The 18,623-nt window shown below is 39.0% G+C and overlaps 1 protein-coding gene across 12 annotated transcripts in view; it reads right to left on the bottom strand.

The window, feature by feature from the left end:
• mark2b (MAP/microtubule affinity-regulating kinase 2b) overlaps positions 1-18,623 on the bottom strand; it is a 290,583-nt gene that overhangs the window by 94,816 nt on the left and 177,144 nt on the right. For all 12 annotated transcript variants that reach the window (XM_039769082.1, XM_039769085.1, XM_039769090.1 and 9 more), the window contains exons 7-8: positions 15,946-16,002; positions 5,872-6,108 (exon numbers count right to left, since the gene is read on the bottom strand). In XM_039769082.1, the coding sequence (XP_039625016.1) occupies positions 5,872-6,108; positions 15,946-16,002 (294 nt within the window). The remainder of the gene's footprint in view (positions 1-5,871; positions 6,109-15,945; positions 16,003-18,623) is intronic.

The following is an 18,623-nucleotide window of genomic DNA, read 5'->3' as shown; positions in this document are numbered from 1 at the left end:
TGGGCTCAGGATTTGGTCACTGCTTTTTGTTTCATCAGTCCGTGATCTTCAGCTCTCTCTGGATCGGTTCACAGTCGAGTGTGAAGTGGCTAGAATGGGAATCAGCCCCTCAAATCCAAGACCATGGTCCTCAGCCGGAAAAGGGTGGAGTGCCTTCTCAGGATTGGAAGTGAGATCCTGCCCCAAGTGGAGGAGTTCAAGTATCGCGGGGTCTTGTTCACGAGTGAGGGAAGAATGGAACAGGAGATCGACGGGCAGATCGGTGCAGTGTCAGTGTCAGTGTCAGTGATGCGGACTCTGCATCAGTCTGTCGTGGTGAAAAAGGAGCTGAGCCGTAAGGCAAGGCTTTCAATTTACCAGTTGTTCTATGTTCCTACCCTCACCTATGGTCATGAGCTGTGGGTAGTGACCGAAAGGCACAAATACAAGTGGCTGAAATGAGTTTCCTCCACAGGGTGTCTGGGCTTTCCCTTAAAGATAGGGTGAGAAGCTCAATCATGCAGAGTAGAGCTGCTGCTCCTCTGCATCGAGAGGAGTCAGATAAGGTCGCTCGAGCATCTGTTCAGGATGCCTCCTGGACGCCTTCCTAGTGACGCGTTCTGGGCACATTTTAACCGGGAGGAAGCACCGGGGAAGACCCAGGACACGCTGGAGGGGCTGTGTCTCTCGGCTGGCCTGGGAACACCTTGGGATTCCCCCAGAAGAGGTAGAAGAAATGGCTGGGGAGTGGGAAGTCTGGGCATCTCTGCTCAAGCTGCTGCCCCCGCAAGCTGATCTCAGATAAGCGGAAGAGGATGGATGGATGGATGGTCACATGCAAAGGAATTCAAAAGCTTGGCAGAAAGCACCAGCAAATTCAAGAGTACATCAACAGCGACTGAAAGGTGTATCTTTCATTCCGAGTCAAAAGGTACGAGTGGGGTGGAAAAAGGAAAGTCCTAAACTAGTTGGCTATCAGAGGTCAACTGGCTTTTATACAGTCTGAAGGAAGACGCTATAATGTATAAGTGCTGCTGAAGCAAGCCTAATTTAGCCAGTAAAACAAATTTTGTGGCAGAATCACTTAGTTTCAAATGTGAAAATCTAACAGCACATTCAATATGGCAAATGGTATGCGACAGGATGTAACAGTGTGTTGGCTGAAAGCAAATGTGTCAAAGAATCTGCGGTAGTAAAAGGCTCCCAGGCACAAAAGAATGCAAAAAGAAATGAACTTTCAGTTAAAATGAACTTGGCATATTACTTAGCAAAGGGAGAATGGAGTTTCACACAAATGAAACCACTCGTTTTGCTGTAAAAGGAAAATAGTCTGGACATTTCCCCATAATATAACAACTAATTTCAAACTTTACTTCAGAATTTAAAAAAAATAAAAATAAAATGTAATTTAATCATGATGGTACAACAAATTCTCCTGTTGAGGAATACTGTACTGGTCAGGTATTTGCATGATGCTTTTCCAGTAAAACTTCACTTTCATAGAAACTGAAAAGAAAAAAAAAGTGTGTGTTTGGTGTGATTACATAATACATAAACCCAATTGCAACTTTATTTAATTTATTGAAAACTGTTGTGTTTTAAGGAAAGAGAGAGTGTATGTGTATGTGCGTGCATTGCAAAACCAGAGCCAGAAGTGCTACTGTTTTATTAGTATTTATTACTGTTTATTTTCAAAATAGTTATATAAACATTGTACAAAGAACTATATTATGTTTAAAATATCTACATGTAGGTCAAGCTGTTGGCTTGTGCCTAAACCGTTCAGAAACTGAATATCAAACACTAATACTGAAACAATAACAAAATAACATGCAGAACAATATTAACAACTTTTATTAGCAACAAATAGCAGTTTATAAAAAAGTGCAAATACAACAGTCAAACAGAATTAAATTAACATAAACATCCAGAACAGTTTTCGCGCAGAGACGCGCACACAAATCAATTAAATTAAATCACACCACCTGAACAACTTTTAATAACAAAGATGAGCAGCTTATAAAAAAGTGCAAATAGACCCACAACAGTCAACCAGAGTTAAATTAACATAAACAACATCCATATTATAAAAAGTATTGCAAAGCAATACAGTAATCCTATATCGCGCTTCGACTTTCACGGCTTCACTCTATCGCGGATTTTAAATGTAAGCATATCTAAATATATATCATGGATTTTTCGCTGGTTCGCGGATTTCTGCGGACAATGGGTCTTTTAATTTATGGTACATGCTTCCTCAATTTGTTTGCCCAGTTGATTTCATACAAGGGACGCTATTGGCGGATGGCTTAGAAGCTACCCAATCAGAGCATGTATTATATATTAACTAAAACTCCTCAATGCTATAAGATATGCTTCCCGTGCGGCGCTTCATTGTTTGCTCGTCTCTGCCTCTATCTCACCCTCTCTGACATTCTCTGCGCCTGACGGAGGGGGTGTGAGCAGAGGTGCTGTTTGCACAGAAGCTGTTTGCCTAGTGGATACAGACGCACCTCTAAGAAATGCCGCTTATCGTGGTGCTTGAAAAGCACTGCGTATTGATTTTTGATTGTTTGCTTTAATCTCTCTCTCTCTCTCTCTCTCTCTCTCTGACGTTCTCTGCGCCTGACGGAGGAGATGTGAGCAGAGGGGCTGTTTGCTTAGAAGATACTGACGCGCCTCTAAAAAATGCCGCTTAAACTTAAAAACACACGTATTGATTTTTTGATTGTTTGCTTTTTTGCGAGCGTTCTCTCTCTCTGAAATTCTCTGCTCCTGAAGAGAAGATATATTTGCATTCTTTAAATTGTGAGAAGAAACTGTCATCTCTGTCTTGTCATGGAGCACAGTTTAAACTTTTGACTAAAGGGTGTTATTTCATGTCTAGAGGACTCTAATAATGTTAAAAGTGTGGGAGAGTTTATTAGGGCTTAAAATATATTAAAATAACTATACAAACATATGGTTTCTACTTCACGGATTTTCATCTATCGCGGGGGGTTCTGGAATGCAACCCCCGCGATCGAGGAGGGATTACTGTAGTCCTAAACAAAAACATCTTCTTTCCAATATCGTTTTTAACGTAACCCAAATAAAAATCTCTGAATCAATTAAATAAAAATAAACACATGGCAAATGGCATCAATCTATTCAAGATTTCTCGCTAGAAAAACCAGCATGTTTACTTTGTCCGGCTTTAACAGGGCACGTTGTGGACTGACAACTTTACCTGCGGTGCTGAAAACCTGCTCAGATGGTGTGCTTGTGGAACAGACGCACAGGTACTTTCGTGCCACTTGCGACATCTGGGGAAAACGCCCGTCAGCATTTTTCCACCAGAGAAGTGGGTCCTCGTCTCCTTGAGTAACTGGCTTCAAACAGTAGGCTGTTATTTCAGCTCCGACTCGGTCCTCTACGGTGTCGATGCATTTTTTTTTTTGGCAGCATACACCCCAGAGTCATCTTTTTTCGTGAGGGTGCAGGTCGCTCCTCTGCCTCTTCCACTCTGATGGCCACTGGACCTGCTGCCTCTAAGCTCACGATCTCAGCCTGTAATTCAGCCTTGGTCTCAGCCAATGCGTTGTCATCTGTCTCATATCCTCCACGGTAACGAGGGTCGAGGAATATGCATTTTCGCAATATTTTGCGCACTGAATTGGATTCACACTTGGCCTCCAGCTTTGTTAGAATTCCAGTTTTGATTGACCTTGTTAGCTGGAGGTCATTTTCTGACGCAGAAAACACATTGTCCCTGCAAAGCTGTAGTATGGGGAGGATACAGGAAATGGTCACATAATTTTCTCCTGACAAAATATCAGTGAAGTCAGCGACTGGTTTCAGTGTTTCGTGAACAGCTTTCAAGACGTCCATGTCCTGCCAGGTCAGGGACAGGCTGCTCCTTCTGTCATCAGACAGGACGTGTCTGATCGCTTGGGCCTGCTTGAGAATTCGCTCCACGATTGCCAGTTTGGAGCCCCAGCGAGTTGCACAGTCCTGCCGACGGATGGATGGATGAATTAATTAATGAATGATGAATAAACGATTGAATGAATAGGCCTAAATAAACGAATGAATAAATAGGCATAAACAAACGAATGAATAAATAGGCATAAATAAACGAATGAATGAATAAATAGGCATAAATAAACGAAATTCGTTTTATTTAGGCCAATTCATTTGTTAATAAACGAATGAATGAATAAATAGGCCTAAATAAACGAATGAATGAATAAATAGGCCTAAATAAAAGAATGAATGCATAAATAAATAAGTCCATTAACGTATATTATTCCATTTGGTCAAATTTGCATGCACATTTATTTTAGGCTAAATAAGTCCCTTATGCGCATCAAGCCTGCATTTACTTGATAAAAAATAGAGGAAAAAAATTACAATTTAAAAAATGGCTTTCTATTTTAATATAGCCTACTTTTCAATATATTTTATGTGATGCAAAGCATATATATATGCCCCATTTTTTATATTTGAGCCCCTGCCCCTGAGGAACTCTCTGCACGTTTTATGCTTACCGTTATGAGACTATGTTTTGGGAGTCCCAAGTCTACTTGCTTCTTGTGGAGTTCATGCTTACGTTGCCAGCTGTGTGAAAAGGCCCCGACAATATTACATCATAGCCCGAGGGCACGCTCGGGTTTTTTGCCTCTGGTCATGCAATCCATTTGTGACAGCCAAGTTTAGATTGTGACCGAAGCAGCATAGCCACGGCCAATGCAGGGACCTGATTGCGGCATGAATGTTGGCAGCGTTGTCAGTTGTTATGGCTGAAAGTTTTTTCTCGTCAAGTTGCCATTCCTGAAGTGCAGCTCTGAGCACAGCAGCAAGATTGTCCGCTGGATGACTCTCAGGAAAATACGTAGTTTGGAGGCATTTGGATTCAAGTTTCCAGTCAGGTGTAATAGTATGGACAGTCAGAGACATATATGGTGTCATGTTAACTGACGACCACATGTCAGTTGTTAAGGAATAACTGTCTGCCGCTGACAGCAGCACTTGAACATTGTCTCTAACTTTACTATATAAATGTGGGACGGCTGTTTGTGAGAAATATTTCCATCCAGGCAGCTCGTACTGGGCATCTAGAACCTTTACCATGTCCGTAAAGGACTTTTTTTCCACTGTGTGGAAAGAGACCATTTCCTTGGCCAAGTATTTTGTCACTGCATCAGTACAGGTTTTCCAACGGACACTGTCCCTTTTGTACTTTGTTGCTTTCCCGAAGGCCCCATTATCGCCGGCTGCGCATCTGGCGGTGGACCTAAATGTTGTTGGTCCTGCATCGGGAGGCATTGAAACTGTTGCACTGAGTGAACGCAGGTCCATCCTCGCAGCAGTGAGTGGATGGTGGTTTCGTATATGCGACCTTAGGTTTGAGGTATTTCCATCTCTCGCGGTCACCTTTATGTTGCACAATTTGCAAATTGCCTCGTCCGTATTTACCGCCTCTCCCTTCTTGATCGGCCAAAACCCGAAATACTGCCAAACTGCAGAAGTTGTGTTCTTTTTCGAGACCAGGTCACTTGGTGCGCGACTCGCCATCTTTCCCCACCTCTCTCTTTATCCTCCACGCTGTCACGTGATGACAACCACGCATCACATGCGCATTTTTAGGCATTAAATAAATTATATTTAATATTTAATCCTTGTCTCCTATATAAGTGCATTGTTTTTATGACGGTATAACGGTATTGAAACTGACACCGTTGCAATATTTAGATCCCGCGGGATACCATATTACCGTTTTACCGCCCAAGCCTAGTTCGAATGTGATTTGGTTAAAGGCTGTTAAGCCAATCATGAATATTTTCAAAGACTGCAAAAAAGTTAACACATACATTGGTACATAATATGTCCTTTTAAAAACAGGTTACCAACCTTTAAATTCTGTCCATCAAATGGTAATGATCCACTGACTAGTGTGTAGAGAATTACGCCAAGACTCCAGACATCAACCTCAGGCCCGTCATACTTCTTTCCTTGGAAAAGTTCAGGGGCTGCATAGGGGGGGCTACCACAAAACGTATCCAACTTGTTTCCCAGAGTGAACTCGTTACTGAAACCAAAATCTGCTATTTTAATGTTCATATCTGCATCCAAAAGAAGATTTTCAGCCTGTAAAATTAAAAGCAAAACCAAAAAATTATATTGTACACCTAAACAATAAATGCATGTACATAAAAGGGATCTATCACTTCACTTTCAATCCACTTTTCCAGATCATAATGAGAACATAAAAAACAGTAGTTGTGCTCTGAAGTCTTCATTTTACCCTATCACAAATAAGAACAGAAAACCAATATAGTTACTTAGAATTTAGTACAAGCTATATATATCCATATATATAATAATCCTAGTGTAAGAAAAGAGAGAGTAGTATAGATGCTGAGATTATGTGTGTAGTTTTTTTTCAGTCTCCCACATAAACTCAGGCTCCTTCCTACTCAGAAACATTATAGTCCATGCCCTAGGCAACAATTACCTTTGCCAAGTTCTAGTATATGTGGATCTGTCCTAGTCCTGCCTTGCACCTGAACTTTGTTTTGAGGATGGTATGCCCAAAAATACAGATTAGTGCCACTTTTTGGCCTGACCTCAGCAGAATTACATGGGTCACATGAATGCCAGGTGTAAGCCATTGAGCTCAACCCCAGGGAAAGGCTACATAAGAGGCTCCCAGTATTGATGTTTTGGAAAATGTTCACCTAAGGAAGGCAATTTTAAGATAGATTTCTCTCTTTTCCTGCATTTTGGGCCTAAATTAATATTGATTTCAGTTGTCAAAACGCTGTAAAATTTAAGGCTTGTAAACATACCTAAATGAATAAATTATCTTTGGTTTATGAGCTTATTTTAAAATATTACTGATTAGATCCTGCCATGTTTTGAAAAAAAGTCTGTATGGATCCTCTAACTGAGTATTTGATTTTTTCCAATTTCAAATAGTATAACACATCGGTTTTCCACTGACATAAAAGAGGAGAGTTTCGGTTCTTCCAGTTTATCAGAATAAGTCTGCGTGCCAAAAGTGTAGTGAACGCAATCACAGTTTGTTTGTCTTTCTCCACTTTAAACCCATCTGGAAGAAACCCAAACACAGCTCTTAATGGGTTAGGAGGGATTGTGAGACCAAGGCTGTCTGAAAGGTAATTAAAAATTTTTGTCCAGAATGATGTTAATTTGGTGCAGGCCCAGAACATGTGACCCAGTGAGGCTGGAACTTGGTTGCAGCGTTCGCAGGTTGGATCATGCCCTGGAAACATTTTGTAGAGTTTTAGACGAGATATATAATTTTGAGTTGTATAACTGTATGCTTTGCGCATATGGAGCTCGAGTGAATTCTCTGCATTGCTACTTTCCACTCCTTTTCTGATATATTAATTGACAGATCTTTTTCCCAGTGTCCTCTTGGATCTTTCAAAGGAAGGAATTGTAAAATGATTTTAAATATTGTAGAGATGGTGTCTAAGTCCTTGAGATTGAGCAATATTTTTACCAGCATGGATGAGGGTGCAAGATGAGGAAAATCGGGAAGGTTCTGTTTAACAAAGTTCCTGATTTGAATATGGTGAAAGAAATGTGTAGCTGGAATGTAAAATTTGGAATGTAATTGTTCAAAGGATGCAAAGACGTTGTCTATATAAAGATCTCTAAGCAAGTTAATTCCAAATTTTTCCCAGATATTAAAAACTGCATATGTTTGGAAAGGTTGAAAGAGGTGGTTCTCTTGCAGAGGTGCCACAGATAGAATATGGAACCAATGTAGAAAGCATTTTAAGGCGGAGAAGCTTCTAAGTGAGTGAAGCACAATTGGGTTATTAGTATATTGCCGATAACGTGTGTTTATTGGAGAACAGAGCAAGGAATACAAAGAAGTACTGTAGGATTTTACTTCTATTGCGGACCAAGTTTGTGTATGTTCTTCTATTTGTGTCCAGGTTCTTATCGACTGTATATTTGCTGCCCAGTAATAAAACTGGAAGTTAGGTAGAGCCATGCCGCCTTCTGCCTTTTGTCTTTGTAGGGTCACTCTTTGGATGCGTGAATGTTTTGAATTCCAAATAAATGAGGTTATTGTTGAATCTAATTGCTTAAAGAATGATTTATTAATGTATATTGGAACGTTATGAAATAAAAAAGGAGCTTAGGAAGAATATTCATGTTAACAGTGTTAATTCTTCCAGCTAGTGTAAGATGAAGGGTTGACCATCTATGCAAGTCTTGCTTAATTTTTTCCATGAAGACGGCGAAATTTTGTTGATACAAGAGCTTTATGTTTACTTATGATGTTTATTCCCTAGGTATTTAAACTGTTCTGCAATGATAAAAGGTAAGGTATCTAATCTAATATTATATGCTTGAGAATTCACTGGAAAGAGTACACTTATATTCATATTAATTCTGAGACCAGAGATCTTTTGAAATTCTGTGAGTGCTGTTAAGACTGCAGGCACAGAATTTTCTGGGTCCGATATACAGGTGCCGGTCATAAAATTAGAATATCATGACAAAGTTGATTTATTTCAGTAATTCCATTCAAAAAGTGAAACTTGTATATTAGATTCATTCATTACACACAGACTGATGTATTTCAAATGTTTATTTCTGATGATTATAACTGACAACTAATGAAAGTCCCAAATTCAGTATCTCAGAAAATTAGAATATTGTGAAAAGGTTCAATATTGAAGACACCTGGTGTCACACTCTAATCAGCTAATTAACTCAAAACACCTGCAAAAGCCTTTAAATGGTCTCTCAGTTTAGTTCTGTAGGCTACATAATCATGGGGAAGACTGCTGACTTGACAGTTGTCCAAAAGACGACCATTGACACCTTGCACAAGGAGGGCAAGACACAAAAGGTCATTGCTAAAGAGGCTGGCTGTTCACAGAGCTCTGTGTCCAAGCACATTAATAGAGAGGCGAAGGGAAGGACAAGATGTGGTAGAAAAAGTGTACAAGCAATAGGGATAACCGCTTGTACCCTGGAGAGGATTGTGAAACAAAACCCATTCAAAACTGTGGGGGAGATTCACAAAGAGTGGAGTGCAGCTGGAGTCAGTGCTTCAAGAACCACCGCGCATAGAAGTATGGAAGACATGGGTTTCAGCTGTTGCATTCCTTGTGTCAAGCCACTCTTGAACAAGAGACAGCGTCAGAAGCGTCTCGACTGGACTGCTGTTGAGTAGTCCAAAGTTATGTTCTCTGATGAAAGCAAATTTTGCATTTCCTTTGGAAATCAAGGTCCCAGAGTCTGGAGGAAGAGAGGAGAGGCACAGAATCCACGTTGCTTGAGGTCCAGTGTAAAGTTTCCACAGTCAGTGATGGTTTGGGGTGCCATGTCATCTGCTGGTGTTGGTCCATTGTGTTTTCTGAGGTCCAAGGTCAACGCAGCCGTCTACCAGGAAGTTTTAGAGCACTTCATGCTTCCTGCTGCTGACGAACTTTATGGAGATGCAGATTTCATTTTCCAACAGGACCTGGCACCTGCACAAAGTGCCAAAACTACCAGTACCTGGTTTAAGGACCATGGTATCCCTGTTCTTGATTGGCTAGCAAACTCGCCTGACCTTAACCCCATAGAAAATCTATAGGGTATTGTGAAGAGGAAGATGCAATACACCAGACCCAACAATTCAGAAGAGCTGAAGGCCACTATCAGAGCAACATGGACTCTCATAATATCTGAGCAGTGCCAGACTGATCGACTTCATGCCACACCGCACTGCTGCAGTAATACAGGCCAAAGGAGCCCCAACTAAATATTGAGTGCTGTACATGTTCATACTTTTCATGTTCATACCTTTCAGTTGGCCAACATTTCTAAAAATCCTTTTTTTGCATTGGCCTTAATTTATATTCAAATTTTCCGAGATACTGAATTTGGAACTTTCATTAGTTGTCAGTTATAATCATCAAAATTAAAAGAAATAAACATTTAAAATACATCAGTCTGTGTGTAATGAATGAATCTAATATACAAGTTTCACTTTTTGAATGGAATTACTGAAATAAATCAACTTTGTCATGATATTCTAATTTTATGACCGGCACCTGTATACAGTACCATATCATCTGCATATAATGAAATTTTCTGTTCCAGTCCTTCTCTGATAATCCCCTTTATCTGATCAGTATTTCGATAATGTATTGCCAGTGGTTCAATGGTGATTGCAAACAGTAGCGGTGACAAGGGGCATCCTTGTCTAGTACCACGTTCTAGTTTAAAGTAGTCTGAGCAAATGTTGTTGATGCAAACTGAAGCTTCTGGGTTAGTATACGGTAATTTGATCCATGCACAAATGTTCGGGCCAAACCCAAACTTCTCCAATGTAGTAAAAAGGTATTTCCATTCAATTATGTCAAATGCTTTTTCTGCATCCAATGATATTATTATTTCTGGGGTGTTTGATTTAGTTGGTGAGTATATTACATTAAACGGGCGTTGAAGATTTGAAGATAAGTGTCGGCCCCTAATAAATCTAGTTTGGTCTTGTGATATTACCGAGGGGAGCACTTTCTCCATCTTTCTAGCTATGATTTTAGAGAGTATTTTAACGTCATTATTCAGAAGTGAAATTGGTCTGTATGATGCACATTGTAATAAGTCCTTATTTTGTTTTGAAAAAAACGGTGATTAGTGCTTGGCGAAAAGTTTGAGGAAGAGTTTGGTTATCTCTGGCTTCTGTAAATTTTGCTAATAGGAGGGGAGCTAGCTGAGCGGAGAATTTCTTGTAAAATTCTGCAGGGTAGCCATCAGGGCCTGCTGCTTTCTCGCCTTGGAGTGACTTTATAGCATCTAGTAATTCTGATAACGCCAGAGGTTTATCAAGTTCCTCTGAAATAAAAGTGTCTATTTGTGGTATTTGTAATGTATCCAGAAATGTATTAGATTGTGTATTGTCTTCTTTAAACTCAGTAGTCCTACAAGTGTATTTTTGATTTGTTATTTTTCTGTCCATTTTACTACGAGTAAGGGCCAGTTTATACTTCACACTCAGAACACGTACACACCTGCATCATGGCTGCCACGCGTTCCCAGCGATTATTTCACGCGTCCTCTGAGCAGGTCCTCAGAAATTAGTGTGACGCGTGCGCGAAGTTGCAGTACCAGCAAAAAGTCGGGGGGCGCAGTGTGCTAAAAGTTGGAACGTGACGTCAGTGTCTCTGTTTACTATCTACATGTGACAGAAAGCCTCTATGCAGATCCTACGGGATGAATGCTTCGATGTGGTGAAGCAAAATGCCAACATACAGATGGCTTTCATGGTGCTTTTATATTCAAGTGTTGGATATTCCCGATCGCAATGACACGATACATTTTTTAAGTCTCACATACCATCCTTTTGTGCTGTCTTTTTTTTTTTTTTAACTTTTGCAACTTAACAACAGCAACATAATGTATAGCGCTGTATTTGAGCCATTGAGAAAAAAAATAAAGGACACGGTGAAAACGTGTATTTTGTGATTAAAGTGGAAATTTCGGCTTTAATCTCGAAATGTCCACTTTAACCTCGTAATTTACTTTATAATTAATGCAGACCATCGTAAACGTCATCCCAGTTTTTAATCGCTACGAGTTTCTTGGACCTGACAGCAGCGGCAAGCAGCAATAGATCACCACACAGAACAAATTAAATGTATGATATTCCAACTATCTGCACATTGAGAATCTTTAGATTTGTATTTGATAACACTTTCATGATAAAATGCATTAAAGTGTGTATGTTACATTTTACATATAATTTTGTTTAAATAATGAATACTGTTGATAATTACACACATGGGGGTGTCACGGTGGTAGAGCGATAACACTGCTGTCTCGCAGGGAGTTATTTTGCTGGTATTTCCTGCTTGCATTCCACACTGTGCTCCAGTTTCCTTCCAAAGATATGCAGATTTGGGGATTTGGTGTCGCTAAAATGACGCTAGTGTATGCGAGTGCTTGTATTCACCTTGCGATGAGCTGAGGCCTTGTCCAAGGATTGTTTCTCACTCGTGCCCAATACTTGCTGGAATGGACACATCCCTGGATTGATGGATTTAATCAATAAACATAATTTTCAGAGATATAGCGGTAAGGTGTCATCATAATTTAATGAGTTTTCTAGGCAATTTACAACAAAGAGAAACTGAGCATGCTCTCATCGTGATATCTCATACTGCCACCAGGTGGATTCCTCCAAATTTACGTAAAGTACGCGCGCAAGTATGAACACTACAACGCTTGCGTAGCAGGAGCATCCGCTACAGCATGTGTCGCATGAAGTATAACTCCGGCCTAACTATCATAAGCAATTACGTGCAAGACAACATAGTTTTAAGTACCATCTCGCCTAGGCCAGAATCCTGTATTAGATAAATACATAAAAAATTTCTAAAGATTTATGTTTCTAAACTACAGTTTATCCATGTGTTATTTGATTTAAAATACATTATCAGCATAAAGGTAAAAGAAAAATGGAAGAAGGCTAATATAAAGCTGATTTAATTTTTGAGTGATATTTCAACAGACAAAAATATATTTTTAATATTGCTACTGTAAATCACATTTCTATACATAAGTGTTCTTGCAAGGAAAAAATTATACTCTTTTAAAAAAAAAATATATATATCCTAACAAGTTACTGAGTTGCCTCGAAAGCTTGCATATTGTAATCTTTTTAGTTAGCCAATAAAAGGTGTAATTTTTCTTGGCTTTTCTCTTTATTTACCAAACCTGAAATTGTAATAGCTTCTGGGGTAGCTATAATACAGTACACCTGTCACATTCATATTAAATGTATAATGCATTCTAATGTCTATTTGTACTGGCTATTTAAAGTTAAAAGCGAAAAAGAGTAATGCAAGAAAAGTCATCACTGCATTAGTTTGGGATTTTCTGAACCCCGGTTGTTTATATACAACATTTTTGGTTTTTCCTCCTGGAGCCAAAATATATAAATTTTCTCTATGACTAATTTGTGAACATGCTACATAAAAAATAGAAACGGGAAAAATGGCAACACTGCCGGGAACAACACTAAATGAGATAAAGTAAAAAAGGGCAACACCACCAGGAACAACAGTAAAAAAACAACAGTAAATGACAAAGTCTACTAAACACTAAAATACAAAAACGAAGTAGAAAGTAACAGTAAACCACAACACCACCGGGAACACTGGCTCACCGTGTCTACTAAAACACTAAGAAACATTAAGTAGAAACACTAAAGGAAAAAATACTATTCAGTAAGTACTGCGTCTAGTAAACAGTAAATCAGTAAAAGAGAGAGGACTAAACACCAAGGAAAAAGAACGGCAAGACCATGTCAGCTGTGGAGCTCAGCTCGGAGCGAAATGAAGTGAATGAAATGAGGTGAATGGGAGGGGAGATGATGACGTGACTCCCCACCCACCTTAACTCTCCATCCCTCCACAAACACAGTCTCTCGGATCCAAACTCTCCTTTATATAAATCAGTAAAGAAAAGAGGACTAAACACTAAGGAAAAAGAACAGCAAGACCGCGTCAGCTGTGGATCTCAGCTCGGAGCGAAATGAAGTGAATGAAATGAGGTGAATGGGAGGGGAGATGATGACGTGACTCCCCACCCACCTTAACGCTATATCTTTCCACAAACACATAAACACAGTCTCTCGAATCCCAACACTTCTTATATATATATATATATATATATATATATATATATATATATATATATATATATATATATATATATATATATATATATATATATATATATATATATATATATATATATAACAGCCTTCTGTCCATACAGAATAAGCAGTGTTTTCCTCTTGAAATGTGAACTGTACAAAACTAACTGAGCTACACCCCTCTGTTATCCAGGAGGTGCTGTCTTGCACATGATACTGTGGTTTTATCAGAATACAGTGAAGAAGACACCGTGTGATTGTTGAAGTGACAGAGACAAAAAATAAATAGCTTAAAAAAAGATTTTTGTTTTTGTAATGTTACTACTGCTTTTAGTATTACTTGGTTCATTAATATCATCCTTTTCTTAGAGAATATGCACTTTAGAGTACACAGGGACACAAAACTCTCATTGCAAGCACAAGGAGGGAATTAAATTCTATGTATGTTATGACATGTTCAGTTTAGGGTTTACTAGAACACACTGCTGTGTTTTTGGATTCAGACCTACTACAAACCGGATTCCAAAAAAGTTGGGACACTATACAAATCGTGAATAAAAACTGAATGCAATGATGTGGAGGTGCCAACTTCTAATATTTTATTCAGAAAAGAACATAAATTACAGGAAAAAAGTTTAAACTGAGAAAATGTATCATTTTAAGGGAAAAATATGTTGATTCAGAATTTCATGGTGTCAACAAATCCCAAAAAAGTTGGGACAAGGCCATTTTCACCACTGTGTGGCATCTCCCCTTCTTCTTACAACACTCAACAAACGTCTGGGGACCGAGGAGACCAGTTTCTCAAGTTCAGAAATAGGAATGCTCTCCCATTCTTGTCTAATACAGGCCTCTAACTGTTCAATCGTCTTGGGCCTTCTTTGTCGCACCTTCCTCTTTATGATGCACCAAATGTTCTCTATAGGTGAAAGATCTGGACTGCAGACTGGCCATTTCAGTACCCGGATCCTTCTCCCACGCAGCCATGATGTTGTGATTGATGCAGAATGTGGTCTGGCATTATCTTGTTGAAAAATGCAGGGTCTTCCCTGAAAGAGATGACGTCTGGATGGGAGCATATGTTGTTCTAGAACCTGAATATATTTTTCTGCATTGATGGTGCCTTTCCAGACATGCAAGCTGCCCATGCCACACGCACTCATGCAACCCCATACCATCAGAGATGCAGGCTTCTGAACTGAGTGTTGTCCTTGTCCTCTTTGGTCCGGATGACACGGCGTCCCAGATTTCCAAAAAGAACTTAGAATCGTGACTCATCTGACCACAGAACAGTCTTCCATTTTGCCACACTCCATTTTAAATGATCCCTGGCCCAGTGAAACGCCTGAGCTTGTGGATCTTGCTTAGAAATGGCTTCTTCTTTGCACTGTAGAGTTTCAGCTGGCAACGGCGGATGGCACGGGGGATTGTGTTCACTGACAATGGTTTCTGGAAGTATTCCTGAGCCCATTCTGTGATTTCCTTTACAGTAGCATTCCTGGTTGTGGTGCAGTGTCGTTTAAGGGCCCGGAGATCACGGGCATCCAGTATGGTTTTACGGCCTTGACCCTTACGCACAGAGATTGTTCCAGATTCTCTGAATCTTCGGATGATGTTATGCACAGTTGATGATGATAGATGCAAAGTCTTTGCAATTTTTCGCTGGGTAACACCTTTCTGATATTGCTCCACTATCTTTCTGCGCAACATTGTGGGAATTGGTGATCCTCTACCCATCTTGGCTTCTGAGAGACACTCAAGCTCACAGAAGCTCTTTTTATACCCAATCATGTTGCCAATTGACCCAATTAGTGTTAATTGGTATTCCAGCTCTTCGTTATGCTCAAATTTACTTTTTCCAGCCTCTTATTGCTACTTGTCCCAACTTTTTTGGGATTTGTTGACACCGTTAAATTTTGAATCAACATATTTTTCCTTTAAAATGATACATTTACTCGGATTAAACGTTTGATCTGTCATCTACGTTCTATTACAAATAAAATATTGACATTTGCCATCTCCACATCATTGCATTCAGTTTTTATTCACAATTTGTTTAGTGTCCCAACTTTTTTGGAATCCGGTTTGTATATTAGTGGTCATTAGGCTTCAGAAAAGATTTATAAGTATATAGATGTTAAGGTCATTATTGTCAAAAATAAAAATTAATTCAGGGCACAATGCGAAATGTCAAACAAATTAATCATTGTAGGCTTAATTTCTTCTAATCATTATAGATTTAAAAAATGCACCTCAAAGCAAGGCATTAAGGGCTTTTATATACTCACCTTAAGATCTCTATGTACAATGCATTTCTGATGACAATACTGGACAGCTGATACTATCTGGAAGAGACAACATTGCAGAATGAGGTGTTATTTTGAGCCAAAATACTGTACATACTAGCTTGCATATGTAAAGTAAGAAAGTTACAGAGCTCATCACAAATACTATAACAAATGCAGTTCATGAGCAAATTCCTGACTCATTTTATTAAGGGAAGGTAATATAATTATTTTTTTTCAGTCTATAGGTACACCTACTGCAATGCTCATATACATAAATTATTTTAAATAAATCTTTGGCTCCACAATTAATGTTTTATAATTTGTGCTTATTTTTTTTATTCCCACATACTTTGCTCAAAAAAATAAGGGAAAGATTTAAATCACACACAGGATCTTGATGAACAAAATATTCAAATGGAAAATCTTTACTGAGCAATACTGTGTAATTCATTAAGAACAAAATGACGTAACAGGCAATGGAAACCAAAATCACCAACCCATTGAGGGCTGGATTCAAAATTGCACTGAAAAATAATGTTAAAAATTGAAATCATAGGCTGATCCAACTTGTGTGAATTTCACCACGGCAACTTATAATGTAACTCAGGTGTGTGGATGGCCACCATGTGCCTGTATGCATTCCTGACAACATCTGAGCATACTCCTGATGAGATGGCAGAGGGTATTCTGGGGAATCTCTTTCCAGGCCTAGACCAGGGCATCAGTGAGCTCCTAGACAGTCTGTGGCAATAATTGGGAGTGTTGGATACACAGATACATTAAGTCCCAGAGGTTCTCAAATGGATTTAGATCTGGGGAATGTGCAGGGCAGTCAATGGCACCATCACCCCGGAACTGCCTACACACTCCTGCCACATCAAGCCTGGTTTTGTCCTGAACGAACCCAGGGCCCATTACACCAGCATAAAGTCTGACAATGGCCAATGGCTCTGAGGATTTCATCTTGGTACCTAACAGCAGTCAGGGAACTATTGCCCAGGACGTGGAGGTCTGTGCAACCCTCCAGGGATATGTACCCCAGATCATCACTGACCCACGGACAAACCAGTGATGCTGGATGATGTTGCAGGCTGCATGATGTTCAACACGATGAATATAAATTCTTTTGCATCTGTCATATGTGCTCAATGTGAACCTGATCTCATCTGTGAAGAAATTGGGGTGCCAATGGTGGAGATGCCAATTGTGGTATTCTCTGCCAATGCAAATTGAGCTTCACAGTGATAGGCTGTGAGCAAAGGTCCCTAATGAAGTCCGTTTCTGACAGTTTGGTCAGAAACATGCACACCAGTAGCCAACTGGAGGTCATTTTGTAGGGCTCTGGCAGTGCTCCTCCTGCTCCTCCATGCACAGATCCCAGTCCTGGCGCTTGGTTGATACAACCAACGTTGCATTTATTGGCTTAAAAAATTGCATATTTATTAAATCTGATCTTTCTACTGTGAGACATGCAGAACACTAAAACCACAGTCAGAAGTGTAGAAAGTATAATAATGATACAAATAATAATAAAAATAATACTAATATCATATATGCGGTAAAAATGTATTATATGTTTGGTATATTTTAAAGCATGGTGAACTACACAATCCAGACTGATCAACTTTTGAACAGCACACTGCACATGTGTGATTGACATGAGCGTCATTTTCGGATTCATCAGAATCACTTTCCATTTCACTGTCTGAAAACAGACTCACTTCGTCATCACTGTCAAAAGCGTGTAACACCTGTGTTGCTGAAAAATGTTTCTTATGAGACAGCATTATGAGGCTAGGAGCAGACATGTCTGCATTGTCGTGTACACATGACACACCTATATCGTTTCCCAAGCACCGCTCAACGCTAATGTTGTTGGGTCTTTTATAGCCCGAGTAATCCTCGTGTCTAAAGTTTATGTAAGACACATCTAAACAGTTGCCTGAGTGACTATTAGGACTAATGCTTTTAGCACTGTTTTACACCCAGAGTTATGGTTGGGTCTAATGCTAAGGAGGTGAACGTAAATGCCCATCATTACCATTACAGGTTAATCAATGATCTTCCTCTTTTAATACTAAAAAATGTTAGCTGATTTTAAGTTTGCCATTTATCTAGGTAAAGAACATTGAAATGTGTTTTAATCTCATTTTACATTACATATCAATATATTCTAAATGAATATTTTTTATTTTACAACTTCGCAATGCTTAGTGGACACAACAGCAGTTTCTAACAGGTTTGGATGTAAAACAAAAAAGGTTAAAACATGGACACACTTCTCATTTCTGCTACAGGAAGGGATAAAAGACATGTTACTGAACGAACAGAATGCATGGTGTTGCATTAACTGCTCTTTTGAACAAAACCAAAAATAAACAAAATACAATCCCTCCATATTTTTAATACTAAAGCATAAAATTATATAAAAGTTTATTGATCGTTTGTTATACAAAAAAAAAATCTCATGAGGATTAACTATATTGGCCAAAACACAATTATTAAAAACTTTTTAATTATTTTTGATTATACTGTATATATAATAAATCCATAATATTAAATTCTGTATAAACTTTAAATGTCAACAATGAATTTGTGAATGTGGATCAGTAACTAGGGAACAGTCAAATACAACTAAAAAACTATTTTTCAAATGGCAAATATTAAATGTTTTCCCC

This window comes from Polypterus senegalus, chromosome 11 (genome assembly GCF_016835505.1).
Source record: "Polypterus senegalus isolate Bchr_013 chromosome 11, ASM1683550v1, whole genome shotgun sequence".
Lineage (NCBI taxonomy): Eukaryota > Metazoa > Chordata > Cladistia > Polypteriformes > Polypteridae > Polypterus > Polypterus senegalus.
The sequence above is the reverse complement of the archived record's forward strand: the minus strand, read 5'-3'. Positions and strand labels throughout refer to the sequence as shown.